This window comes from Hemibagrus wyckioides, linkage group LG17, assembly GCF_019097595.1.
Source record: "Hemibagrus wyckioides isolate EC202008001 linkage group LG17, SWU_Hwy_1.0, whole genome shotgun sequence".
NCBI lineage: Eukaryota > Metazoa > Chordata > Actinopteri > Siluriformes > Bagridae > Hemibagrus > Hemibagrus wyckioides.
In genome coordinates this window covers 23,648,451-23,673,733 of record NC_080726.1, presented here as the reverse complement: position 1 = coordinate 23,673,733, position 25,283 = coordinate 23,648,451, and the positions used below count along the sequence as shown (strand labels likewise).

Sequence of the window (25,283 nt, the reverse complement as noted above, 5' to 3'; positions counted from 1 at the left end):
CCATAAACCTTAAGGAAAGCCTTCCCAGAAGAGTTGAAGCTGTTATAGCTGCAAAGGGCGGGACAACTCCATATTACATTCGTGTGCATGTAAAGGCCGATGTCCCAGTTTTGGCCTGGCTCGCAGTCTCCACTCTAATTCACCCCAAAGGTGTTCTATGGGGTTGAGGTCAGGACTCACTCATCCATGTCTTTATGGACCTTGCTTTGTACACTGGTGTGCAGTCATGTTGGAACAGGAAGGGGTCATCCCCAAACTGTTCCCACAAAGTTGGGAGCATGAAATTGTCCAAAATGTCTTGGTATGAAGCTGAAGCATTAAGAGTTTCTTTCACTGGAACTAAGGGGCTGTGTACAACCCCTGAATTCACTGATTTGGAGGGCTGTCCCAAAACCTTTGGCAATATAGTGTTGGTTCCCTCTCACCTCCAGAAAACATACAGGAAACAGGCAGGTGAAACAGCTGCACCATATTGCCCTTTAGGTGTGGGTGTGGGTGTGGGTGGGTGGTACCCTGCAACTGACTAGTTTCCCATCCAGGGGTAAATTCTCCTGCCTTTGGCTCTCAATGATCCCAGGATTAGTTGCTGGATCCACTACCACCCTATCCAGGATAAACTGAATGCAGGATAAAGCAGATCCAGGATAAAGTGGATCCTGAAAATGAATGAATTATGATTCTTTAACTTACCAACTTGTTTGAGAAAAGTTTTTTGGTGTACGGTGATTTTTTTAAAAAAAACATTACGCTATACTTCTATAAATTACACTAGCTTTAAGAGAAACAAAGTGTTTTAGTATATATTTAAAAGAAACCTGGGTTTTTATATGAATTACAGGGTTTACGCCCATAATCGCATACTTTCCTACTAAATAGTACGCAGTCGCATATTAAGTGGTGTCACGCTGATGTCAGACCCTCTTTAGTACGCTAGTGCGGTTGTGAAAGCGGTCTGGTTCGCCGGAAGTGACGTAGACGTAATCCGCTGAATGATGTGGCAAAAAATAAATTAGCGATTTAATTAAATACTCAAATACCACAGGCAACATCCAGAACTTTTGCGTTTGAAAACGCTTCTCGTCCCTCGTATGTCCCCGCGCGAGTGGAAAAAAATTCCGCGTGCCCCTCGAAGTTCTACAAAATGGTTGAATGTTTTTTGTCCTTCGTCGTCTTGACGCTTCCGTGTTGAGGCTTTCCTGCGTTTCCGCCGCCATTGCGGGTTTGAGGACTTCAGCTCAGGGTCCGCTGATTTCCGTCTCAAGCGGTGGAGGAAAAGAAAATCAGTCATCCCTGGGACAGGACCGGCGCCGTTCGTGTAACATCTCGAAACAACCTTCATCACTTCAAGTTTTTTTTTTTTACACCTTCCCTGTTTCGGCACGTTATTTCTTTCTTTAAATTTAGTTGGCATTTGATTGCGGTGTCCGTGGAGGAGGTCGTAGTGAGTAGCTAGCTTAGCTATCTGGCCGGGAGAGCAGAAAACTAACCATGGCTCAGATCCTGCCTATTCGCTTCCAGGAGCACCTGCAGGTAAGAAACATGTCAATTCATACACGATAAAATGTCAAGTATATATTAAAACGGCGATTCGATTTCGAGCAAACTTCGAATGAGTCGATTTGAGTTTGCTAGCATACCGAGTACGCCTTGCTAGCTTGAAGAAGCTTGAGCCAAATGAATGACCTCCTATAGGTTTATGAAACGCTTAGCTACATCCCCGCGGCTAATACTCAAGCGGACCAGAAAATATTAAAAAAAAGAAGGGGGATAAAAACAGTTTGGATGATATTTGTGAATGTTAGCCGGTTGCATTTACATTAGACAGAGATATAGAGTGCTAAAAGAGCGCTGGCTCAGCTGACTAGCTAAATTATTGACTCCGTAACTAGCCTGGGAAAAATATTAGCCAGCGGCCCGGAGGCTTCCTGAACACCGCTGTCAGTGAAAAGGAGCTCATAAAGCTTGATATTGCTTTTTTTGTTGTTGTTTTGTGTTATTTTATTTAAAAAAAATCAATAAATAAAATGTGCATTGTCGTTATCATTTGTCACTTATGATATTTCCGTATGAACGCCGAAGGACGGCTGTGATCAGGTTGAACGTTAAGAAGCCTTTATAACGCTTTATAGTAAACTCATAGGTGAACATCTGCAGAGGTGTGGTGAGTGTTTTGTGGACACGGTGGCTTCTTTTCCTTCTTTTATGTATTTCGAAATGAATAAATAAAAACGTTTTCAATTCAACAATCCTTCACTTCCAGATGTCCGTATTTCAATCCGTGGCAATTTGCAGATTTTGTCCAGAATTTTGCTGAGTGTTGCAGAATGTCAAGCAGGATTTCCTGTACATGCCACTGCTCCTCTCTGGCCTCTATGGACTCTCAATCCACATGCCTTTTTCTCTTTTTATTTTTTTCTTCTTTCTTTCATTCTTTCTTTTCTTTCCCCTTTTCCATCTTCCATCATCAGCTCCAGAACCTGGGCATTAACCCAGCTAACATTGGCTTCAGCACGCTCACTATGGAGTCGGACAAGTTCATCTGCGTGCGGGAAAAGGTTGGAGAGCAGGCGCAGGTGGTCATCATCGACATGAGTGACCCCAATTCGCCCATCCGCAGGCCCATCTCTGCAGATAGCGCAATCATGAACCCGGCCAGCAAAGTGATCGCCCTTAAAGGTAAGATACGTTCCTGTCAGATAGATTTGTAGGTGTTCAACTTATTATCTTTAGAATTGTCTTTAAAACGTGACTGCATCCTCTTTTTTTTGGTTGCCTAATTAATTAATTACTAGCTAAACATTCTCGTGTACCGTGTTTTGTGTCTCTGGATTGCTTAATGGATTTATATCTAGCTATATATATATATATATATACATATATTTTGTATATAGTGTTCCCACTTTCCCCACATTTATGTTCATATTCACTGCTATGCCTGTTTTATTTCATGATAAAGTCTGCTCCTTGACACTTGCCTGCCTTTTGCAGTAATTTGATGTGTAACAATAGTCATAAAGTACTCATTGGAAATGTCTTGCTGTCATAAATGCTTTGTCTGTTTTTTGCTTGTTTTTATTCTTCTTTTGTTCCTTACTGCTTTCTTATGTTTGCAGACGGTGAGTTCAATTTCATCTATACTGAATTGTGCGGTATTCTTGTGAACTGTGTGAGCTTTTCACTAGCTAATGCATCGACGAGGGGGTGAGGGGGTGGGGGGGGTGGGGTTGGGATTGCAGGTTTCCCGTACAGCAATGTGAAATCTTTTTCAGGACTGGAAATCTAAATAAGTTGAGAAATCTCAGTTCAGATGTAGGGAACCGCAGACTGAGATTTTGCGAATCCATCGCATTCAAGTGCTGAAATGCTGCACGTTACTCAGCCACTGATCACGAAGTCTCAATTTTGTCATCAGTCACTCCAGTCTTGTACTGATTTTGCCATTGTGCTTGCAATACTTTTAAACAGGGATATTTTCAGCTGGTAATGAGGTGCTTGTGTAGGCTAAGTGTGAGAACAGAAAGGTGAAGTCATAGCTTTTGTTCTGCCTGAGAAACACTTGATACTGTAACTCCTGTTGAGGCAACACTCAATCTCCATGATGTCAAGGTTCGTGATAATGAATAGATTTTTATTTTTTATGCCATCAGTAGACGCACAAATCCAAATACAATTGTGAGAGAATGTCTTGGAGGCAGTCTGGCTCGATTTAATAAGGCCTTATGGTGTCATGACCAAAGTCCCAAATTTTTCTGAATTGGATTGATAAGCTGTAAACGATCTAATGCCCCACCATCGCGTTAGGACTTTAGAGAATTGGCCCTAAGTGCAGAGCAAAGGTTTGTGTGTGTGAATGTTTTTGCGGTGTTGGGTCTTGAGGTCTTCTTTGCACTGCAGCTGTTTGTCCTAAGTTTACGCCGTCTGCACTTTTTCATGTCTTTGTTACTTGGACACACACATCATTTGTCTGTTGTGTGTTTAAAACTAAGTACAATTACGTAGCCGTTGGAAAAGGGCCGCGCGGCGTTCAATTCCGCTCCGCTTTCTGGGTTTCAGCTGCGAAAACCCTGCAAATTTTCAATATCGAAATGAAGAGCAAGATGAAGGCGCACACCATGACCGAGGACGTGACATTCTGGAAGTGGATCTCCCTGAACACCGTAGCACTTGTAACAGACAACGCGGTCTACCACTGGAGCATGGAAGGCGACTCGCAGCCTGTTAAGGTGTTCGACAGGCATTCCAGCTTAGCAGGCTGCCAAATTATCAACTACCGCACCGACGCCAAACAGAAATGGCTTCTTCTCATTGGAATTTCCGCACAGGTAGGCCTCCTTCTCGGCCGTTCCTGTTTGTTTAAAATAAGGGTGTGGTGGGGAAATCTGGAAATAATTAGGTCAAATGACTGTTTCCTTTTGCATACTTTCTAAGATTGATAACATCCAGGATTTTTTTCCCTGATAATCCGTTAAGCACTTTGAATTCTTGTAAAGTTGTAGAGTTGTAAAGAACTAATTTGTTCCTTTGCAGCAAAACCGTGTGGTCGGAGCAATGCAGCTGTACTCTGTGGACAGGAAGGTGTCGCAGCCTATCGAGGGCCACGCTGCAGGCTTTGCTCAGTTCAAGATGGATGGAAATGCTGAAGAGTCCACACTGTTTTGCTTTGCTGTTCGTGGTCAAGCTGGAGGAAAGGTCTAAAAAATGTTGCTGCTTTTCCAGAAATGACATTTCTGAAATCAGCTATGGTTTATTGAATTAAAGGTTCCTATTCACAATGTGTGGTGTTCTCTCTCTCTCTCTCTCTCTCTCATAATTTTTATATATATTTTTTTTTTTACTGAACGTTCAGCTCCACATTATCGAAGTGGGAACACCTCCGTCCGGCAATCAGCCTTTCCCGAAGAAAGCCGTAGATGTGTTCTTTCCACCGGAAGCCCAGAACGACTTCCCTGTCGCTATGCAGGTATTTTGTCCATTCTAAACCATTTTCATTCTGATTTTTATCACGGGTTGTTGAGAAATGTTGTTGGACTATGTTGAAAGAGCAGATATGTTGTAGCTAATGCTCAAATATATCAAAATTATTAGACTCATTTCAGTAACCAGTTGAATGGTGTGTGTTTTGTTGGTTTTTTTCTGTTCTAAAATGTTTGTTTTCACTCATGTAGATCAGCCCCAAGCAGGATGTGGTCTTCCTCATCACCAAATATGGCTACATTCACCTGTATGACCTTGAAACCGGCACTTGCATCTACATGAACAGGATCAGTGGCGAGACCATCTTTGTCACCGCTCTTCACGAGGCTACTTCTGGCATCATCGGTGTCAACAGGAAGGGACAGGTATCTTGTGTTTCTTTTTCAGGATCGTCAGTAAAAACACGTGAATTAATGCAGTTCGGCTTGTGAGCGTTTTCCCACGGAGTGACGCTGAGGACACGAACGATTTGTTTCCACTCTGTAGAGCTGGAGACCGACTCGTGCTTGTCCCTCTGTTTACTGTAACCTGATGCTTCCAGGTGATGAATAATTTTCTAGCGCAGGCTTCCGAGCCATGAAATATGCAGTGAGGGAGAAGAAAGATGACCACTCTTTCATTGTAGCTTTGCCTTCTTATTAAGTCTACTTTTGTGGTAGCTGATTCCCAAAAGAATTGCTCCTTAAGACGGGGGGGGGATGACGTTATACGTCTGTGTACAAGACTCCACGCTATGACCATGGACTTCAATAATATCAAGAATTACAGTTATGGCTGACTGACCCCAGCATTTTGTGAACAGTGGGGTGTGGTGATGAGAGCTTTGTTTGGCTCTCCTGTTTTCCCTGCAGTATGCTGCTACACATACACCCCGCCCCCCCAGATTTGCACCGTCTATATTCAGATGTCTTAGAATATTACCACATACTTAAGATTGTTTTAGGAAGGATATTTGTAAACAAGTTAATTTATATTTCAGAAATGTGTACATTACTCAAAGGAACATATTTAACATATAATTTTTTTTTTTATCAATTCCAAAACCTTATCAGTTCTTCTGCTCCTTTCAGGAATACTTCCCTATAAATCTTGCTAATAATCCGTTCAACCACTCGTTCTCGAGATGTCTCACAAGATGCCCCTGCAACTTAAGTTTCAACTCAAGTTAGGGAAAAGCAGGGCATATCGATGTACATGGTCCTTGGGACCCTTTATTAAAATGTGGGGAAAATTTAATAAATAAATAAAACATTACATTGCTTCAGCTTCAACTATAGAGACGGCAAAAATAGTCGTTTGGCCCCATTAGAGTATTTGTTCTAAATATGAATAGTGTTTCTAGCAAAATATGTTCTCAAATGAACCTCCATCTACATGAATTCTCTTGTATTTGACCAGATTTTGTTTCCCTGGGATGTAAATTTGAGGTCGCACACACCTCCAGTTTCATCAGCAGGGCAAAAGCAAAGATTCAGCAGAAAAAGACTCCTAGACATTGACCTGAAGTCATTTACCGGATATAGTTACCTAAAGAGTTAAACATTAAGCCCAATCAAAGTTGTAATAAAGGTTGGAAAATGTCAGACGTTGCTAGAAAGTGGTCGCATGACCAAACTGCCCTCGTGCACTCTGGGGATAACGGAGAGGGAGATGAAGTAGATCTCGGAGATTCGGAAGAAGAAAAAAATAAAGTTGAATCTTGGGGCTGTTCATCCACCATGTGACGCCGTTTTCATAATTGGCGGCATTGCAGAAAATATGTGCTTAACGGAGTTGACACCCCCCCCCCCCCCCCAAATGAAATGTTGTGGTCACATGACCCTAAAACTTTACGGCAGTGTAAACTATCATGGTGTAGTGGAAAGTGCTGATGAGGTGAAAAAAAAAATCAGGTGAGTTAAAGCACCTCATGCCTGCTATAAAATCTAGTAGCTGATCTTTGATGGGTTTTGGGACTGTTTTGTTAAAAAAAAAAAAAAAAAAAATACAGTATAAGTTAAGGTAACTCGTGCTAACTAGCATATTTCTGACTTCTAAGACATTGTGTACATTGTGTGGACTCCAGGGCCCCCAGTTCAGTCCTGAGCTCAGGTTACTGTCTGTGTCTTTACTTTAATTAATTATGAGCATCCAGTGCAGCTTTCACTCTGCTGGTCAGTATGTGACATTTTAAATGATAACTAAATATTAGTTATGGTGTTTTGAGGGGATTCTACTAGATTGGCTGAGTCACCTTTATCAGCAATGATTATTGTTAGTTAGAAATTGTATTACACCCCCACCCATCCTCCCTTCTTCCTCTTCTCTATTTGGTCACCTGCCAACTCCTGTCCACCTGCTGGCTTTTCTCTATTGTGCAAAAGCTACCAACTAGGGAAAGTAAAGGCCAACATGTGTTCGTGGTCTTATGCAGCACATGATTCTGAGGAAGCCGAATATCTAAATACATGACCCACAGATTCCCAGATTGGCTAGGGTCGCTGTGATTGACCGAGACGTGCGTGTCGTCTCCTCCACCCATTGACCATGGTCAGATTTGCTGCCTTGGTTCCCAGAAGCGGTTGTCTGAACCAGTGTCAAAATGTAATATTGTGATCTTCTGATGAATTAGTGCTATTACCCAATATCTCTGGGGGAGTGACGGTTACTGTGTTTCACATCTGCACTTTGAGTGTGGAAAGCGATCTCTGGTCACTTCATGGGAACTGTGGTGTAAAGGGTTAGTTTGAGGGCTGGTTGTTGGGTCACTTTTTTTTTTTTTTGACCCAACAAAAAAATAGTTTTTGGGGAAAATGGAGACAGAATGTTCTAGAAGTATATGGGGTGATGAAAGTGAGCAGCTTACCTGAACTGTTTGAAGTAACACTATTTGCCACACCCAATTATGATCTAATCATTAACAATGGGAAAAGTTGCTCCAAATTGCTTTATTGCCACTTTGCAAAACCGGTTGCATTGACATAATAAATGAAGTGGCCATTCAAAGAACTGGCGATGCGTCACATGAACCCAGAATTACTCTTGAGTGTATGGTCTTCTGTATATAAGCCAACTAAAGATGCCCTAGATCTCTCTTCATTCATATGTGCATGTGGGTCATCCTCCCCACTGTTTCCAGTTAAAGAACATTGGTTAATGGTGTCTCCTTCATATTATGTAACACCTGCCTGGGTTTTTCTTTAGGTGCTGTCGGTGTGTGTGGAGGAGGAGAATATCATCCCCTACATCACCAATGTCCTGCAAAACCCTGATCTGGCGCTGCGGATGGCCGTACGCAACAACTTGGCTGGTGCTGAGGAGCTCTTTGCACGCAAGTTCAACACTTTGTTTGCAGGGGGCAACTATTCTGAGGCTGCCAAAGTAGCTGCCAATGCACCAAAGGTATCACAGTATGACTTTGCACTGTTTTTGCCCTCTTTATCCATCCGACGTATTTACATTTTATTTTGTTGTTTCTCAGGGAATTTTGCGGACCCCAGACACCATTCGGCGTTTCCAGAGTGTTCCCGCCCAGCCCGGCCAGACTTCTCCTCTGCTTCAGTACTTTGGCATCCTGCTGGATCAGGGCCAGCTCAACAAGTTCGAGTCCCTGGAGCTATGCAGGCCTGTACTGCAGCAGGGTCGCAAGCAGCTGCTGGAGAAATGGCTGAAGGAAGATAAAGTAATCTCCTTTTATTGTCTTTGCAGTAAAAAAAAGCATTAATTCTGGTTATTTGTAATGAGCAGCTTATGACTGACTGTGTTATGACTTTTTTCCTCCAATGTTATAGCTGGAGTGCTCTGAAGAGCTGGGTGATTTGGTGAAATCTGTGGACCCGACTCTCGCTCTCAGTGTCTACCTGAGAGCAAATGTCCCTAACAAAGTCATTCAGTGTTTTGCTGAGACTGGCCAGTTTCAGAAAATTGTGTTGTATGCAAAGAAGGTAAGTTGATGCTGACAAAATGTAAATGCTATACCTAGTATAAGTATATATCTGTTAACTATTGTATTGATAATACTTGCTTTTTGACTTTTTCTAATATGCTTACCTGTCCAAATTGAACAATTCCATATCAGTTATTTCCACGAAAGAACAATGTAAGTTTAGTTCCTGATCCAGTGTTAAAGGGTTTTATGTATTTAATCAGGTCTTCTATCCCTTCTGCAGGTGGGTTACACTCCAGACTGGATCTTTCTGCTTCGAAATGTGATGCGGATCAGTCCAGAGCAGGGCCTGCAGTTCTCCCAGATGCTGGTGCAGGATGAGGAACCTCTTGCTGACATTACCCAGGTGTCCCTTTTTTTTTTTTCTCTATATATTTATATTTTGTTGTCGATTCTGTTTTTTTTTTTCTTTTTCCAGCTCTTCAGGAGAGCTCACTGTTGTGATTAGGAATCTTTGTAAACTGAGGCATATTTTCTTTTTTCACAGATTGTGGATGTGTTCATGGAGTACAACCTGATCCAGCAGTGCACTTCCTTCCTGCTGGATGCTCTGAAGAACAACCGACCCACTGAAGGCCCACTGCAGACACGGCTGCTGGAGATGAACTTGATGCATGCGCCACAGGTCACTTTCCGCTTTCGACTTTTTCTCATTTACACTGGACATTTGATTAGTTCATCTTGCACTTTATTAGTGCTGTGTACGTCATGATACTTTTGCGTGAAGGTTTTTTTTTTTTTTTTTGGGTTATGTTTTCAGGTGGCCGATGCTATCTTGGGAAACCAAATGTTCACCCACTACGACCGAGCTCATGTGGCCCAGCTGTGTGAGAAAGCCGGATTGCTCCAGAGGGCTCTCGAACACTACACTGACCTGTATGACATCAAACGTGCTGTGGTGCACACCCACCTGCTCAATCCGGAGGTAGTCACTGAAAATGCTACGCATCTACCATGAACCATTCAATCTGAACAAAAACTGAATGAAACCATATTTGAGGGTCCTCTGAAATGGAAAGTTGCAACAAAAGGCACTGAGCTTTCCAAGTCACAATAAACATATGGAGTGATAAGCACACACTGTAATGGACACTGACTTCTCAGCGTAAATGGGATGTGATATATGGGGGTAGGTTATACAGAAACCGGTATGACTAGACTGGGAGGTCAAGTAGAGGGTGAGATTATGAATCGGAATTAAATTGATTGTTCTGGTTTTTTCTTATTTGGTTCATTTGATTTCACATAAATTAAACAAACCAAAAAACTCAAATGCTGGCTTTTTCAAAATGTAATTATTCAATATAATTGAGAAACAGCCTTTCAAGTGGAGGTAGAAATCACAAACATTTGAGAACAGTTTTGACACCAAATGACTGGATAATTATAGAAATAACTAGTTTGTTCATTATGTTTGTGATTGGAACACTATTGCATATTTGCTGCACTACAGCTCTGTTTTTTGGCCCAGTTTCTGCCACATGGTTCAGTTTAGCAGATGCATATTTGCTGCTCTACAGCTGTCCCTTGGCCCAATTTCTGCCACATGGTTCAGTTTAGCAGCTTGTGTCTGTTGAGGGATGTCCCCCAACAACCCAAATTACGTGCTATTCTTGGTTCACTTCCTGCATTTGGAGCGATGCATGGTCAACTCGTTTTTGTGTTGTAATCGAACTGCACTAAAGGGAACTAGGCATGCAGCCGAGTCCCAGTTCTCTGTTTTGATCGGCCGAAATGAACCATGCTGTGTGGGAGAATCTACTACATTCTTACATATGTGAAATTACCCTCAGAAAACACAACTTTACTGCTGCTTTATTTGTATTTGAATTGAGCCTCAGGATATCAGTTCTGACTGCAGATTTGTCCTTGCTTGAGACAGCTTTGTTTTGTGCACATTCCGATACATGTAGTATGTAAGTAAGCAAACATGTTTTGTCTGCAGTGGCTGGTGAACTTTTTTGGCTCGCTGTCAGTGGAGGATTCTCTGGAGTGCCTGAGAGCCATGCTCTCGGCCAACATCCGCCAGAACCTGCAGATCTGCGTCCAGGTGGCCTCCAAATACCATGAGCAGCTCACCACCCAGTCCCTCACTGAGCTCTTTGAGTCTTTTAAGAGCTTTGAAGGTAAGCTTAAAATGTTAGTATAGTAGTCAAACCCAAGGGTAAAATTGATATTCCGGGTATTAATATGGCTGAATGTGTGGTTTGCAGGTCTGTTCTATTTTCTTGGCTCCATTGTGAACTTCAGTCAGGATCCAGAGGTCCATTTCAAGTACATTCAGGCAGCCTGTAAAACTGGACAGATCAAAGAGGTGGAGAGAATCTGCAGAGAGAGTAACTGCTATGATGCTGAGCGTGTGAAGAATTTCCTTAAGGTGTGAAACAAGAACCTCTTAATTGGGTTTTCATTCATAGAAATTTTTGCACCAAATTTCATTTTCTAAGTTGAACAAGAATAATTCTTGATATCAATTTTTTTCTCATGCAGGAAGCTAAACTGACTGATCAGCTGCCTCTCATCATCGTGTGTGACCGCTTTGACTTTGTCCACGACCTGGTCCTTTATCTGTACCGCAACAATCTGCAGAAATACATTGAGATTTACGTGCAGAAGGTAAGCCTCTCTGGACACCAAAGTGTTCGTGACTCCAGCATCCCTATGTGCCACCCCAGCTGTGCATTTAAAGACAAAACCTTTTGCCTTTTTTTATTAGGTGAACCCCAGTCGCTTACCCGTGGTGATTGGTGGGCTGCTGGATGTGGACTGCTCAGAGGACGTGATTAAGAACCTGATCCTGGTGGTCCGTGGACAGTTCTCCACCGATGAGCTGGTGGCTGAGGTGGAAAAGCGGAACAGGTATGTAATTCCTTTATCGTTCTTTTTATATATGTTTAAATCTACAGTTTATTGAATAGGTGATCTGACCTGGTACACCACACACATTTTCATGTCAGACTGAAGCTGCTGCTGCCCTGGCTGGAAGCCCGTATTCATGAGGGATGTGAAGAACCTGCTACCCACAATGCCCTGGCTAAGATCTACATTGACAGCAACAATAACCCTGAGCGATTCCTCAGAGAGAACCCATACTATGACAGCCGTGTGGTGGGCAAGTACTGTGAAAAGAGGGACCCCCATCTGGCTTGTGTGGCTTATGAGAGAGGACAGTGTGACCAAGAGCTTATTAATGTAAGTAAATGAGCCTGCTTACACAGTTATCCTTAATTGTTTTTTTTTCTTTTTTCTTTTTGTATTTGAGTTGAGTTTATACGTTGATAGGGTGAAGTAGAATTTTTCATTAAAGTTAAAACACATGTCTTGTCCCGTTCATAGGTGTGCAATGAAAACTCCCTCTTCAAGAGTCTGTCTCGGTATTTGGTGCGTCGTAAGGACCCTGATCTGTGGGCCAGTGTTCTCCTGGAGACCAACCCCTACAGAAGGCCACTGATAGACCAGGTAAACAACTTCTCAATGAGAACTGTTAACTGTATTGTTAATATTCAGATTTAAATCATCGTCTTTTTGTTCTCTCGTCCCTCACAGGTGGTGCAGACTGCACTCTCAGAGACCCAGGACCCAGAAGAGGTGTCTGTAACAGTCAAAGCCTTCATGACTGCTGATCTGCCCAATGAACTGATTGAGCTTCTTGAGAAGATTGTTTTGGATAACTCAGTTTTCAGTGAGCACAGGTTAGTTGCCCACCAAACGTTTTAAATAACTGATAGATGTCTTTGTTATTGGTTTCAGTAGTTACTCTTGTTTCTGCTCAGGAACCTTCAAAACCTTCTGATCCTTACGGCCATCAAAGCTGATCGCTCTCGCGTAATGGAGTACATCAACCGCCTGGACAACTATGATGCCCCTGACATCGCTAACATCGCCATCAGCAACGAGCTCTTTGAAGAGGCTTTTGCCATCTTCAGGAAGTTTGACGTGAACACATCTGCAGTGCAGGTCGGTCGCGAGGATCAATTTTTGTTTAATTGCTTTGAAGCTACTTTTAGTCCTCAGACTGACACACACATTATTTTTTTGTGGTAGGTTCTCATTGAGCACATTGGCAACCTGGACCGGGCATATGAATTTGCTGAGCGCTGCAATGAACCTGCGGTGTGGAGCCAGTTGGCTAAAGCTCAGCTGCAGAAAGGCCTGGTGAAGGAAGCCATCGATTCCTACATCAAGGCTGATGACCCATCAGCATACATGGAAGTAGGACATGCTGCAGCCCAAAGTGGTAAATAAAAAAAAAAATATCCTTTAAATAAAAAGTGAGAATTTGCAATGAGTGGGAGAAATAATTCTAATGAGAATTTTTATCCATCGGTTTTAAATTTAATGGCTTTTCAAAGGATAAAGATTTTATATATGCTATAGCGGCTCATGAGTTGTGATTTCCACAGGAAACTGGGAGGATTTGGTCAAGTTCTTGCAGATGGCACGCAAGAAGGCCCGCGAGTCATATGTAGAGACTGAGCTGATCTTTGCATTGGCTAAAACCAACCGCCTGGCTGAACTGGAGGAGTTCATCAATGGCCCGAACAATGCCCACATCCAACAGGTATGAGCCTTTATATAGCTTGGACGCTGCCCTTTAAGACTGCAAGCTTGTAATATGCTGTAGTTAACTATATACTCTTTCTGACTTTCTCTTTGTCCTTTAGGTTGGTGATCGATGCTATGATGAGAAGATGTATGAGGCAGCTAAGCTGCTGTACAACAATGTGTCCAACTTTGGCCGCCTGGCTTCCACTTTGGTCCACCTGGGAGAGTACCAAGCTGCAGTGGATGGAGCACGCAAGGCCAACAGCACACGAACCTGGAAAGAGGTGAGAGCGTGTGCACGCACACACAGACCTACTCCCAAACAGCTTTTAACTAATTGCTGTGTTTGTGGGTAATAGCTGGTTATTTTCCTCAGCAAGGAGCTTTGTAGGGTTATTTTAATGAAGGCTTTTGCCATTCATTGTTTTGTTTTTAGTTCACTGACTGAGATGTTCTCTTTTGGCAGGTCTGTTTTGCCTGTGTAGATGGGAAGGAATTCCGTCTGGCACAGATGTGTGGCTTGCATATTGTTGTCCATGCTGATGAACTTGAGGAGCTCATTAACTACTACCAGGTGACCAAGTTTAATCTCCCTCGCCATAGCCTAGGTGTTAACAGTGCCTTTATCTGTCTTGCAGCAGGAATGCTGATTTAGTGTTTTGTAACTTCGCTTTCAGGACCGTGGATATTTCGAGGAGCTGATCACCATGTTGGAGGCGGCTCTGGGGCTGGAGCGCGCTCACATGGGCATGTTCACCGAGCTGGCCATCCTCTATTCCAAGTTCAAACCACAGAAGATGAGGGAGCACCTGGAACTCTTTTGGTCCAGAGTCAATATTCCCAAGGTAAAATTGCTTGGAATAATGCTCTACCTTTTATTTGTGTATCCATTCCTACACAATTAAAAAAAGAATGATCTCCAAATTACAAATCCCAAAATGGATTGTGTTACACAAAGGCTTGAAGCACTGATGAGGTGTGTATTAATGCAGTTGTCCCTCTATCTATTTAGGTCTTGAGGGCAGCAGAACAGGCTCATCTGTGGGCTGAGCTGGTCTTCCTTTATGACAAGTATGAAGAATATGATAACGCCATCATCACCATGATGAACCACCCTGCAGATGCCTGGAAGGAGAGCCAGTTCAAAGACATTGTTACTAAGGTACTGTGGTTGAGATGCATTTTTACACCAACTCTTCTGGATATTCTGGGGGTTTTTTTCGCCTCGTGTTAATTTTATTGTTGTGTTTTCAGGTGGCTAACGTGGAACTGTATTACAAAGCCATCCAGTTCTATCTGGAGTTCAAGCCTCTCTTACTGAACGATTTGCTCATCGTCCTGTCCCCAAGGCTTGATCACACACGCGCTGTTAACTTCTTCTCTAAGGTATTTTGTGCTGCTTTTAATCACCCAGAAGTTGTCTCTTAATATTACCAGCATGGGTTTGTCCTGATTTTGTTTTGCTCATCCTATTCTAATTAATCTTTCAGGTTAAACAGCTGTCTCTGGTTAAACCATACCTGCGATCTGTACAGAACCACAACAACAAATCAGTCAACGAAGCACTAAACAATCTCTTCATAATAGAGGAGGACTACCAGGTAGGAGGTCTAGAGTGCGCTCTCATGTTTGCTTTCTGTACATAACCAGTAATTATTGTATTTATATAGGGGTTAGCGTTTTAAAGTGTTTTTTTTTTTTTCCCTTGTGTGTCACACACAGGCTCTGCGCACATCCATCGATGCCTATGACAACTTCGATAACATATCTCTGGCCCAGAGCCTGGAGAAGCATGAGCTCATTGAGTTCAGGAGAATTGCTGCCTACCTATTCAAAGGCAACAACCGCTGGAAGCAGAGTGTGGAACTTTGCAAGAAGGATAAACTCTACAAGGTTTACATTACATAATTATTTATATTTTGTGTGACACAAAATGTATGTGTGTGACAGTGTATGGTATATGGATGGTATATTTTAGCGATTAGATGAGTTTAATACGAAGCACACAGGTGGTTTATATCAAATTAAAACTGTCTTTCCCAGCAGTGCACATTGAAAGGCTGGTGTGACGATTATACTTAGCAAGAAGATTTTGAAAATGGGAGTTTCTCACTCACAATGTGTCATTTTCCGATTTGTCTACTTGTGTTGTGAAACTTCACAAAAAGGGAAGGCTGCAAGAATATGAAAGCAACATTTGACTGTAGATTAGCATCAGCCCTGCGAACCTCAAATGCTGGAGCCAGTCAAAAACAAGAATACTGTGGTCTCTCTCTTCCGGGAGGAAGAACAAAATGGAGGAACTGTTTATACAGCATTGATTTTGTTAGCTGTACGAGTTGTTCACTGACGCACAAAAGGATCAGACCAGGATGTCCAATAAGTGACGGAGTTGTGTAGTGTGACGATGAATAACTGTGCTGTGTGTATGTGTGTGCTGCAGGATGCCATGCAGTATGCATCAGAGTCGAAGGACACAGAGCTGGCCGAAGAGCTGCTGCAGTGGTTCTTACTGGAGGAGAAGAAGGAGTGCTTCGCCGCCTGTCTCTTCACTTGCTATGACCTCCTGAGGCCCGACGTGGTGCTGGAGACAGCCTGGAGGCACAACATCATGGACTTCTCCATGCCCTACTTCATCCAGGTCATGAGGGAGTACCTCAGCAAGGTGAGCCACCACATTCTGCAGCTCTGTAGTCTCACATAACCACTGTGTAGTGTGGAAGAACACTGACCATGTGCTCCAAAAAGCACTCAAGCCAGGGGTCAGATCTGTTTTTTAATGCGGCATTAAAAAGGCGCACCATGATAGATTTCATTTCTCTCATGTACTAATTATATATCATTGCAGTTACATCTCTTCACTCTGTCCATGTTTATTCGTGGTGTGTTTTGGGGTTTTTGCTTCTCAAGTACAAAGAGTATTCATAGCCATTTTACATCAGATATTATAAGTCTTTGCTTAAAGAAAAGCAAAATCCATCACATTCAGTATGTCATTGTTAAACCTAATAGGGGTTAAATTATTCATTTAATTAAAACATTTGACCTCAAGTATGCTACCATGAACGTCTGCCAAGGTTCACTGTGAAATTTTAAGAATTGTGTATAGTTTTGTTTTAAATGTCATTTTATTTCATATTTTCTGAGATTTTTTCTCCTGCTATATATCTCTGGTGACACTACTGCTGATTTCTGCAATTGTTCTCTTCTTGCATTTTCAATGCTGGTCTGTTGAGTCTGCTTTATTTTCTTAAGCTGCTACTCTTAAATTCCCTTTCAGGTTGATGCAATTAAGGAAAAGGTGAAGGCTGCCTCTTATTCCCTTTTAACCTGTGTAGTTTTGGAGGACTGAAACTTTCAGGAAACTGCATGAGTTTTCTCCCTCTCCCCCCCCCTCTCCCATATCACTCTGCTGCTTTTAAAACACACCTTGACTAGACTTTCCTCCAAGTTTCCTCTAGAGTACTGACCATATGTGTCGAGCAGATGCTGCAGTAGCGAGTAACTTTTTCTGACCCGTAGATGACGAGCTATCATTAACATCACTGAACTGCAGCCTATGATTGGCTCCTCATGCAGCCGCCATTTAGCTGTGCGTCTGTGGCGTATTGGTTTCCGTACCACGAGGTAAAAGCTCGTTCCCTCTCAAATCGGCCGTGCTTTAAAATTCCTCCACTAATCCGGGTGTAGACTGCAAAGCAGGTGATTTAGGTGTGAGGAAACCCTGGAAGAAGTGACCACATTTTCAGGATTTTTTTTTCCACTATGTGACCTCTCTGAAATCCCAAATCTACATTCATGAGAAAGTGTGGTCCTTCCGTAGTGTATGCTGTGGAGATTTTACACGCATGTTGTTCCATATTGTCGATAGCACCTTCTGAGTCGTTAGGGAAACATGGCTGTTGGCTGTGCCTGCGTTTGGAAGCCGTGAATGGCTGTATGAATCCATCTCACCCTGTCACTCCTCCTCCTTCTTCACTCTTCTACTCTGCCTCTCTTTCATGCACAACTTTGTGACTAAAACAATAACAGCTACTCCTCTGGCATGTCCCCACTCCCTTTCTTCAGTGAAATTTGACTTTGCTGATCTTTCTCAAGCCTGCTCGACAACATTCCCATCGAACGTAGTGTCAACACCGGCTGTATGTAGAGAACTGAACCCATCATGAAGCATGCACTCATCCTAAGCAGCGGCGACCCTTGATTATTGTGCTGTACTGTCAAGGTCTCCTGTCAAGGGTTTCTTACGTAACTAATTATTTTTGTCACGGGCAAACGATATGACCATTCATTATTTATTTAAGAGTCGTAAGTTTCCTTTTTTTTTCTTTTTTTCTTTTTCCTTCTTTTTCCTAATATAACCTCCAACTGATGATAATTACAGGTCTTTGGAGCCCCTGTTCTTATACCAAATGTGGGTTAATATCAGATTCACCTTACCTCACCTACCATCAGCCAGCTCTGTTTAGGTGACGGGGTTCTGTTTTCTACATATGCACAGTTTAATCAAATGAAATGCCGATCAGTGGCTGAATGGGGGGACCATCAAACCAAGCTAAAGTCTAAAAATGTTTTGTATTGCATTTTGCACCTTGTAAGCTCAAACTCTACATCATTTCATGTCACAGTTTTGGCAAGCACAGAAATGAGTGAGAATGATTCCATGCTCACCAGCAGTTTCTAGACTGTTGTGGAAGGAGCTTGGTTTGTGCCCTGCATTAAAAGCATTTAAGCTCGGCTTTAAGCATCTGCCATGAATGGTCCCATCCATCAGTCATTTTCTTGGTTGACAAGGAAGGCCAGACAGTTGTTACATGTTCTTGCCACAGGGTGGCAGCCTGTATCTTAGTTATCTTTCTTTCTCTCTGTCTCGTTCTCAGGTTGATAAGCTGGATGCATCCGAGTCTTTGAGGAAAGAGGAGGAGCAGGCCACAGAGGCACAACCCATTGTTTATGGTACGACTTCCCTTCTCTCTTACGTCACTTAGTATTCCCATAATAGTCACATTGCGGCATTCCGTTGGGATTAAATGTTTTGAATGAACGGTGTAAATGCATTTCATTACGTGTTCAAACAACCATGTGGATGACATGAGAACAGTCTAGATCTATGTGGTTTTTTTTTTTTTTTGAGAAATAAAAACCTCCTCCCTGTTATACCTATTTATATACACTATTGTCAAAAGTTTTGGGACACCCTTCCAGATCATTGAATTCAGGGGTTAGACTCGGCCCCTTAGTTCCAGTGAAAGGAACTCTTAATGCTTCAGCTTCATACCAGGACATTTTGGACAGTTTCATGCTCCCAGCTTTGTGGGAACAGTTTGGGGATGACCCCTTCCTGTTCCAACAGAGAAGACAAGGTCCTGACCTAAAGCCGATAGAACACCTTTGGGATGAATTAGAGCGGAGACTGCGAGCCAGGTCTTCTCGTCCAACATCAGTGCCTGACCTCACAAATGCGTTTTTAGAGGAATGGTCAAGAAATCCCATAAACACACTCCTGAACCTTGTGGAAAGCTTTTACATTCGTGTGCATGTAAAGGCAGACGTCCCAGTTTTGGCCTGGCTCGCAGTCTCCGCTCTAATTCAACCCAAAGGTGTTCTGTAGGGTTGAGGTCAGGACTCTGTGCAGGCCAGTCAAGTTCCTCCACACCAAACTCACTCATCCATGACTTTATGGACCTTGCTTTGTGCACTGGTGTGCAGTCATGTTGGAACAGGAAGGGGTCATCCCCAAACTGTTCCCACAAAGCTGGGAGCATGAAATTGTCCAAAATGTCTTGGTATGAAGCCGAAGCATTAAGAGTTCCTTTCACTGGAACTAAGGGACCGAGTCCAACTCCTGGAAAAATAACACCGGAATTCAATGAATTGTAGGCGATATAATGTATTTGATTAAACCTAACATGATCTGTGTCGTATATTCGTGCTGGGTGGAAAAATGGGTTGTTGTGGACCATGCTATTTTTTTTGTTTGTTTTTTTTTTCCCCTCCTCTCACCACCTGCTGCACTGCACGCAAACTGAGGATGTGGTATTATTCGTAGGATCTATTTTTACTAGGCGTGTTCATTTGCTTCAACATGCATTTGGACAATCTTTCCAGAATATGGAACGCATAGAGCAAAATAAAATGCAGCGCTAGAAAAACGCACAGTCACCTGGCACTTTCAACATCTTAAAATGGAGACAATGATTAGATTCATATCATAATGCAATCATAATGCTTCATCACTAGAGCCCTTCAGGAGATGATCAGACCTACAGTAGATCTTTATTTTTCCATCATTTTAAATGGTGCATCTGGTTTCCATCAGAATTCTGACTTTTGGGGGTGTTCAGTGTGGTTATTAGCTTAGTTAATTTGGAATCAAGTGTTTTTCTTTTAATTCATCTTTTTTTTTTACTCTGATTAATGTGTGTTAAACCTGTGTTACAGGCACACCCCAGCTGATGCTCACTGCAGGCCCAAGCGTCGCCGTTCCTCCTCAGCAGCCTTACGGCTATGGCTACGCCGCCCCTGCCGGCTACGCTCAGCCGGCGCAGCCCGGCTTCGGCTACGGCATGTAGACACGTCCCGCCCCCCCCCGCCCGCGTTTCTCATCGTCCGTCTCTCCTTCAGTTCCTCCTCCCTCTGCTCATTGTGCTTTATTCACAGAAGTGTTGCAAAATCAGACTTGTGCATTTTAAACAATTCTCTCTAAAATGCATTGAAGGACTTCCTTTTTATTTGAGTTATTAAAGAAAGTAATTCCTTTTTATGTTACATTCCATATTCAAGCCTACTTATATAACAGATTTTGTGTCCTTATATTGATTATTATTATATATATATTTTTTTTTTTTTTAAAGTGGGGGAATTGGTGACGTATGTACGTGAAATTTTGAGAACAGCAATTAACCTTATTAACACGTTGTGAAGCATCTGATTTGCACTCTGTCATGAGAGGGAAAAAAAAAAACTAATGTAGAATCTCCTAATTTTGATGTGCTGTATGTGAACGCTTACACTGTCTGTATAATGCACTTCATTATTGTATATTCTGGGAAAAAAAGTAAAAAAAAAAATATTTGAAGCATATGCATCCATTTAGCAACACTAAGTAATAATCAGATATTCTACACAGGTATGTAGCTGTATGGAATTTTATGTGCATACAGACATATGATTATAGAAAGCAATTTTAATCCCTTAACATGAAAACCTTACTCATCGAGTGTGTCAGCATTTTGGGCCTCCTTTCATTCACTCCGTGTGTGTAACAGGCTGACTCCTGTTGTGTTCTATACAGTGCTCTTGTGTGATTTCCATAAAATGAGCAAGGGATAAAAGATTATTCTTCTGACCTCTGTGTGTGTTTACTCACCATGCATCTTCCCTGTATTTTGAGGTTTGTGTATGCCTGGTGTTGTGATGTTCTAGCTTATGTTCTAGCTTTGTTTGGAGTGTACAGAAGAACGGATGTGTCCAGTCGGATTCCACGCTCGTCCTGTAAGTTCTGTTGCGTGCAGCGCCCCTGCCCTCGGAACGAGCAGCTAATAAATTTACAGGATTGTGAAGAAGGTCTTTTGGTGGCTTTTGATTGTAAAACTTGCTCACATTAAAGTTGAAAAAATCATCTAACCACTGAATCTGGTCTCATTGTCTTGCAAAGAAAAATAGTTCTACACTAATCTTACATAAATAAATAAAAGGATATCTGGGACTTGGGCAAGGGGAGACAAATTTTTACCTGATTTTTTTTTTTTTTTTTTTTTGTATACTAAAACCAAGATGATCTAAACGGAATATAAAGACAAATAATTTGCTAATGAAACTTTCATTCTATGAAATGAATTCCATTGCCAATCTGACTTTTATTTTGTAAAAAAAATTAATAAAAGCTCTCTTCCTGGGCCTTTTCCCGGAAGTGAGCTGCCGGTGTTTGTGTCTTTCGTCCACATTGGCAGGAGGACTCAAGATCCAGTTCAAAGCAAGTGGGAGCTAAAGGTATTTGATTTCTTTCTAACGCTGTTGTGATAAAAGATTAAACTCAGAGTTTTGCCTCATATCTCACGATAGTGCTCACATCCGGTCTATTTGGATTTAGTCTTTTAAACAAACACGCGTAATATATACCAAGACAAGCTAGTAGGGGCTTAGCATGCTAGCTAGCTGTGTCGAACCGTGTCACATGGGTGGCTTTAACGGCGGCACGTGATCGCTGTAGGTCGGTAATGTGTGCTTTTATGGGTGATGTGAAGACTAAAAGTAGTGTTTAATTGTCCCGCTATTTGGCAGCTAGCAGGACGGCTTAACACAGGAAGCCGGTTAGCTCCTATGCTAATGGGAGCCTCTGTGAAGATCCCTGACCGCATACTGCTGAGATGGACAGTGTGAAAGTGCTTGCTCGAGGACTTCTACACGCTCTACTGACAAGCACACTAATTAGTAGTCTGATACACACACATAACACACTGTATGGAACCGCAGAGCTTCTAAAACTATGCCCAGTTCCCAGGTTTAAACCTAAGCACATTGAACTGAGTGTTTGTGTGTGTGTGCACTTTGACCTTCTCAGCTGTGGCGTGGAAGATGGCTCTTGTGAAACCTTATCTTTTACAACATTTGGCAGACTCCCTTATCCATAGCGACTTATAATTTATAAAACTGTGGTGGGATTCGAACTCACAACCTTGCGCTCAGTAGTCCAACACCTTGATCACTAAGCTACCACGTCCCTCTCCTCCTGGGATACCCCTCTCTCTCTCTCTCTCTCTCTCCTCCTGGGATACCCCTCTCTCTCTCTCTCTCCTGGGATACCCCTCTCTCTCTCTCTCTCTCTCCTCCTGGGATACCCCTCTCTCTCTCTCTCTCTCTCCTCCTGGGATACCCCTCTCTCTCTCTCTCCTCCTGGGATACCCCTCTCTCTCTCTCTCCTCCTGGGATATAGTTTAAACTGGCATGATGGTGTGTTAGCAGATCACCGTCTCAAAAAAAGATCCACTTTAACGTTCATCAAGAAAGTGAAACATTTTAGCATTTTTTTATGTGGTGTTTTTGTTCTCCTCAGGTGTTCGGAGCCATGACTGAGACTGCAGCGGATTGTGAGTTTCCTCAGAGACGACTCGGAAGTAAAGAGAGCCGCAACGGTAATTTTAAAGGTCAGTATAATGCCAAGAGAGGATTGTTATGTCTCTGTACACGCCTGCCACACTGAAAATTCCAGTTTTACCGGTCAAGGGTCAACTGTAGATACCAGCACTGTGTTTAGATAAACAGCTCCGGGTGGATGTGTGTGTTGTTCATGTAAATACTGATTCACCTCCTTGTCATGTATTTTAATCCGCTTTACATGTGACATCCATGTTCTGTATAATATTGCTGTGAGGGTGCTTTCACTTGTAGCACCCACACTTCCTGTGTCTCCATTCACATGTTCCTTGTTCTTAACTTTTTTTTGTCAGCTAAACCCCTTCAGCTTAAATGCCTTGTCTCAGCTACTCCCAGACATGTGATGTAAAGCAGGTTAATGTTTATTGACTCTTCTGCTTGCTGAAGAAGGGTTTAGAGCTTTCGCTCCTGTTTTAACCTTGCCTTGTTTGGGTTTCAGATGGCAAAAAAAAAAACCCAACTATATCAGACGTTGTGCTTTATTTGGAAAGCTGCTTTAAATATCAGACATGACAGACTTGAGAAAGGGTTTGTCCTTGTTCCAGTCTGTGCTTGTGAATTCACGCTGTACTTACAGAACCTTTCTTGTGTGTGTGTTTTTGTGTCTCTTCTGAAATATGACTCCACTTTAAGAAACAAAGAATGATTCGTCTAGCTAACGCTGTAATTTACATTTAACTCTGACATGCTTGGAAACTCAGTCTGGTGACATGAATTATCAGTAGTTTAATTGTGACTGAGGTGACAATACAGTGCTACAGTATTGATGCTTTTAATTAATTTCCCTTTATATATGTAAAAACCACTTGGTTTGGAAATCCCTGCTCGGTGTGGTGGCAGCGCTGATCCTAGTTGTTGGTTGAAATGCACTGGATGACATGTGATCTGTTGTGTTCGTATCAGATATGTCTGTTAGAGAACGACGGCAGCAGGAACGAGAAGAGCGTCTCTCTCTGGTGCTGTGGAGAAAGCCCATCCAGACGCTGCAGTATTCTTTCTTAGAGACACTCATCACGTTGAAGGAGTGGACCTGGAAGTAAGCGTCTTGATCTTGTTGAATTTTCCATGATGTCTGTCAATGTACAGGGTTAAAGCATAATGTTGAGGTTTCACAAAATTTTCTTTTTCAACTAGAAAATGATTCATAAATGTTATAAAATATAATCACGCATACACACATACCCCAGGACCACTTCATACCATTCATTTGAAGTGAATATTTTTTTATTCCTGCCGTTAGCACAAATACAACGCACAGCATTATGTCCCTGATAATGATTAAACTGGCTGCTCTGAGATCAGTGGCGTTCACTTACTACTGCCTCCCCCCTTCCATTAGGTGAACTTTGATATGTCGGTCTGAAACCCTGCCCCAGTTCCACCTCCTCTTCACAGAGCAAGAGCTATAAAACACAGTACCTGTAGATGGCACAAATCACACTAAAGGCCCAGTTTTGATAACAGCTGAGACAAATCTGTGTTTAAGTAAATGGTTCTTTTGCTTTTGCAGATGAATCAGATTCTAAATTTTCTAACACTTCCTATATATATATATGTATATGTATGTGTGTGTGTGTATAAATAAATCCATCCATCTATCATCTTTATTATAATTTTATACATATAAATAAAATGTCACTTAGTTCTGATCAGCTGAGAGACCTTCTAAGGTGTGTATTTATTTTTCCAGTTAATGTGCCAATTTTTCAGTAGGTGCATCACTTCAACAAGTTTCCCTACTGTTCATCAGATAGATAGATAGATAGATAGATAGATAGATAGATAGATAGATAGATAGATAGATAGATAGATAGATAGATAGATAGATAGATAGATAGATAATTGATTGATCTACTTATCCAGAGGGCTATCTGTTGGTAATTACTATAGAAAATACAACAAATAAATAAATAAATAAATAATTGATTGATCTACTTATCCAGAGGGTTTTCTGTTGGTAATTACTGCAGAAAATACAACAAATAAATAAATAAATAAATAATTGATTGATCTACTTATCCAGAGGGTTTTCTGTTGGTAATTACTGCAGAAAATACAACAAATAAATGGGCTTTTCTGTTTCATTTTTTTTTGCAAATAAAAAAAAAGAATGAATGATTGAATTAATTAATGAAAAAAATAGTGATTTTATATATATATATATATAATCTATCAAAATGAGGAAAAAGATTTTATACATTTAATTTTTATAACACTTGATTTTTTTTCCTGAAATATTGTTCATCTTCATAGCTCAAAATTTGAAGGAATATTATCTGTGGGTTAAACCACTGTTTCATTAGTATAACCAAGACACTTCTACACAAACCTTTATATTGTTGAAAACACTTTAATGAGAATTAAAGAACAGTAACACTGTAGCACGAAGGAAGAAGAAAACTAAGAGCTTATAGCTGTCAGATAATTAGTAGGAAGTGTAGAGCTCCTTGAAGCCGCTGTAGCTGCAGGACATCACTGGTTTCTCGCCCTGCTCTGGTGTGATCTTGGTCCACTCTTCTTCCAGTAACTGTATTGGGAAAACACCCCCCCCCAAAGTTCCTCCTCCACCTTTCACCCACTTATTTACACTCTTTGGGTGTTCAGTGTGTCTCAGCAGCACTTCAAGGAAACTTGCACTGTGTGTGTGTGTGTGTGTGTGTGTGTGTGTGTAGAGAGAGAGAAA

General features: G+C 41.9%; 2 protein-coding genes and 1 long non-coding RNA gene across 4 annotated transcripts in view; 2 read left to right on the top strand and 1 right to left on the bottom strand.

The window, feature by feature from the left end:
• Window positions 1–961: 961 nt before the first annotated feature.
• Window positions 962–21,070, top strand: cltcb (clathrin, heavy chain b (Hc)). 2 transcript variants are annotated; one of them, XM_058413901.1, is made up of 33 exons: window positions 962–1,530; window positions 2,469–2,676; window positions 4,054–4,322; window positions 4,528–4,689; window positions 4,847–4,960; window positions 5,166–5,339; window positions 8,158–8,355; window positions 8,435–8,635; window positions 8,745–8,897; window positions 9,123–9,245; window positions 9,387–9,524; window positions 9,660–9,824; window positions 10,845–11,025; window positions 11,113–11,276; window positions 11,390–11,515; window positions 11,616–11,758; window positions 11,857–12,091; window positions 12,236–12,358; window positions 12,446–12,591; window positions 12,673–12,856; window positions 12,944–13,136; window positions 13,303–13,460; window positions 13,564–13,728; window positions 13,911–14,018; window positions 14,122–14,289; window positions 14,457–14,606; window positions 14,699–14,830; window positions 14,935–15,045; window positions 15,167–15,337; window positions 15,888–16,109; window positions 16,725–16,745; window positions 18,325–18,400; window positions 19,886–21,070. In XM_058413901.1, exons 1-33 carry the CDS (start codon window positions 1,489–1,491, stop codon window positions 20,014–20,016), a joined length of 5,055 nt encoding a protein of 1,684 aa, XP_058269884.1. In that variant the 5' UTR covers window positions 962–1,488; the 3' UTR covers window positions 20,017–21,070. The 2 variants fall into 2 exon arrangements, with proteins under 2 accessions (XP_058269884.1, XP_058269885.1); XM_058413902.1 differs by lacking the exon at window positions 16,725–16,745 and having other exon boundaries at window positions 963–1,530.
• A 261-nt stretch (window positions 21,071–21,331) lies between these two features.
• Window positions 21,332–25,283, top strand: part of vmp1 (vacuole membrane protein 1) — a 28,188-nt gene continuing 24,236 nt past the window's right edge. Inside the window, exons 1-3 of the mRNA XM_058413230.1 lie at window positions 21,332–21,436; window positions 22,500–22,590; window positions 23,504–23,636. Coding sequence (XP_058269213.1) covers window positions 22,512–22,590; window positions 23,504–23,636 — 212 coding nt within the window. The 5' untranslated portion in view covers window positions 21,332–21,436; window positions 22,500–22,511. The remainder of the gene's footprint in view (window positions 21,437–22,499; window positions 22,591–23,503; window positions 23,637–25,283) is intronic.
• Window positions 23,502–23,951, bottom strand: LOC131367750 (uncharacterized). The gene is made up of 2 exons (XR_009206960.1): window positions 23,783–23,951; window positions 23,502–23,672 (listed from the first exon to the last, which is right to left on the bottom strand). It is a non-coding gene; the product is annotated as an uncharacterized LOC131367750 (long non-coding RNA).

Coding starts and splice junctions, on each gene's coding strand:
- cltcb (XM_058413901.1), top strand. CDS start 1,489: ATGGCTCAGATCCTGCCTATTCGCTTCCAGGAGCACCTGCAG. Junction 13,137..13,302: donor ACATGCTGCAGCCCAAAGTG/GTAAATAAAAAA, acceptor TGATTTCCACAG/GAAACTGGGAGGATTTGGTC. Junction 15,046..15,166: donor TAATAGAGGAGGACTACCAG/GTAGGAGGTCTA, acceptor TGTCACACACAG/GCTCTGCGCACATCCATCGA.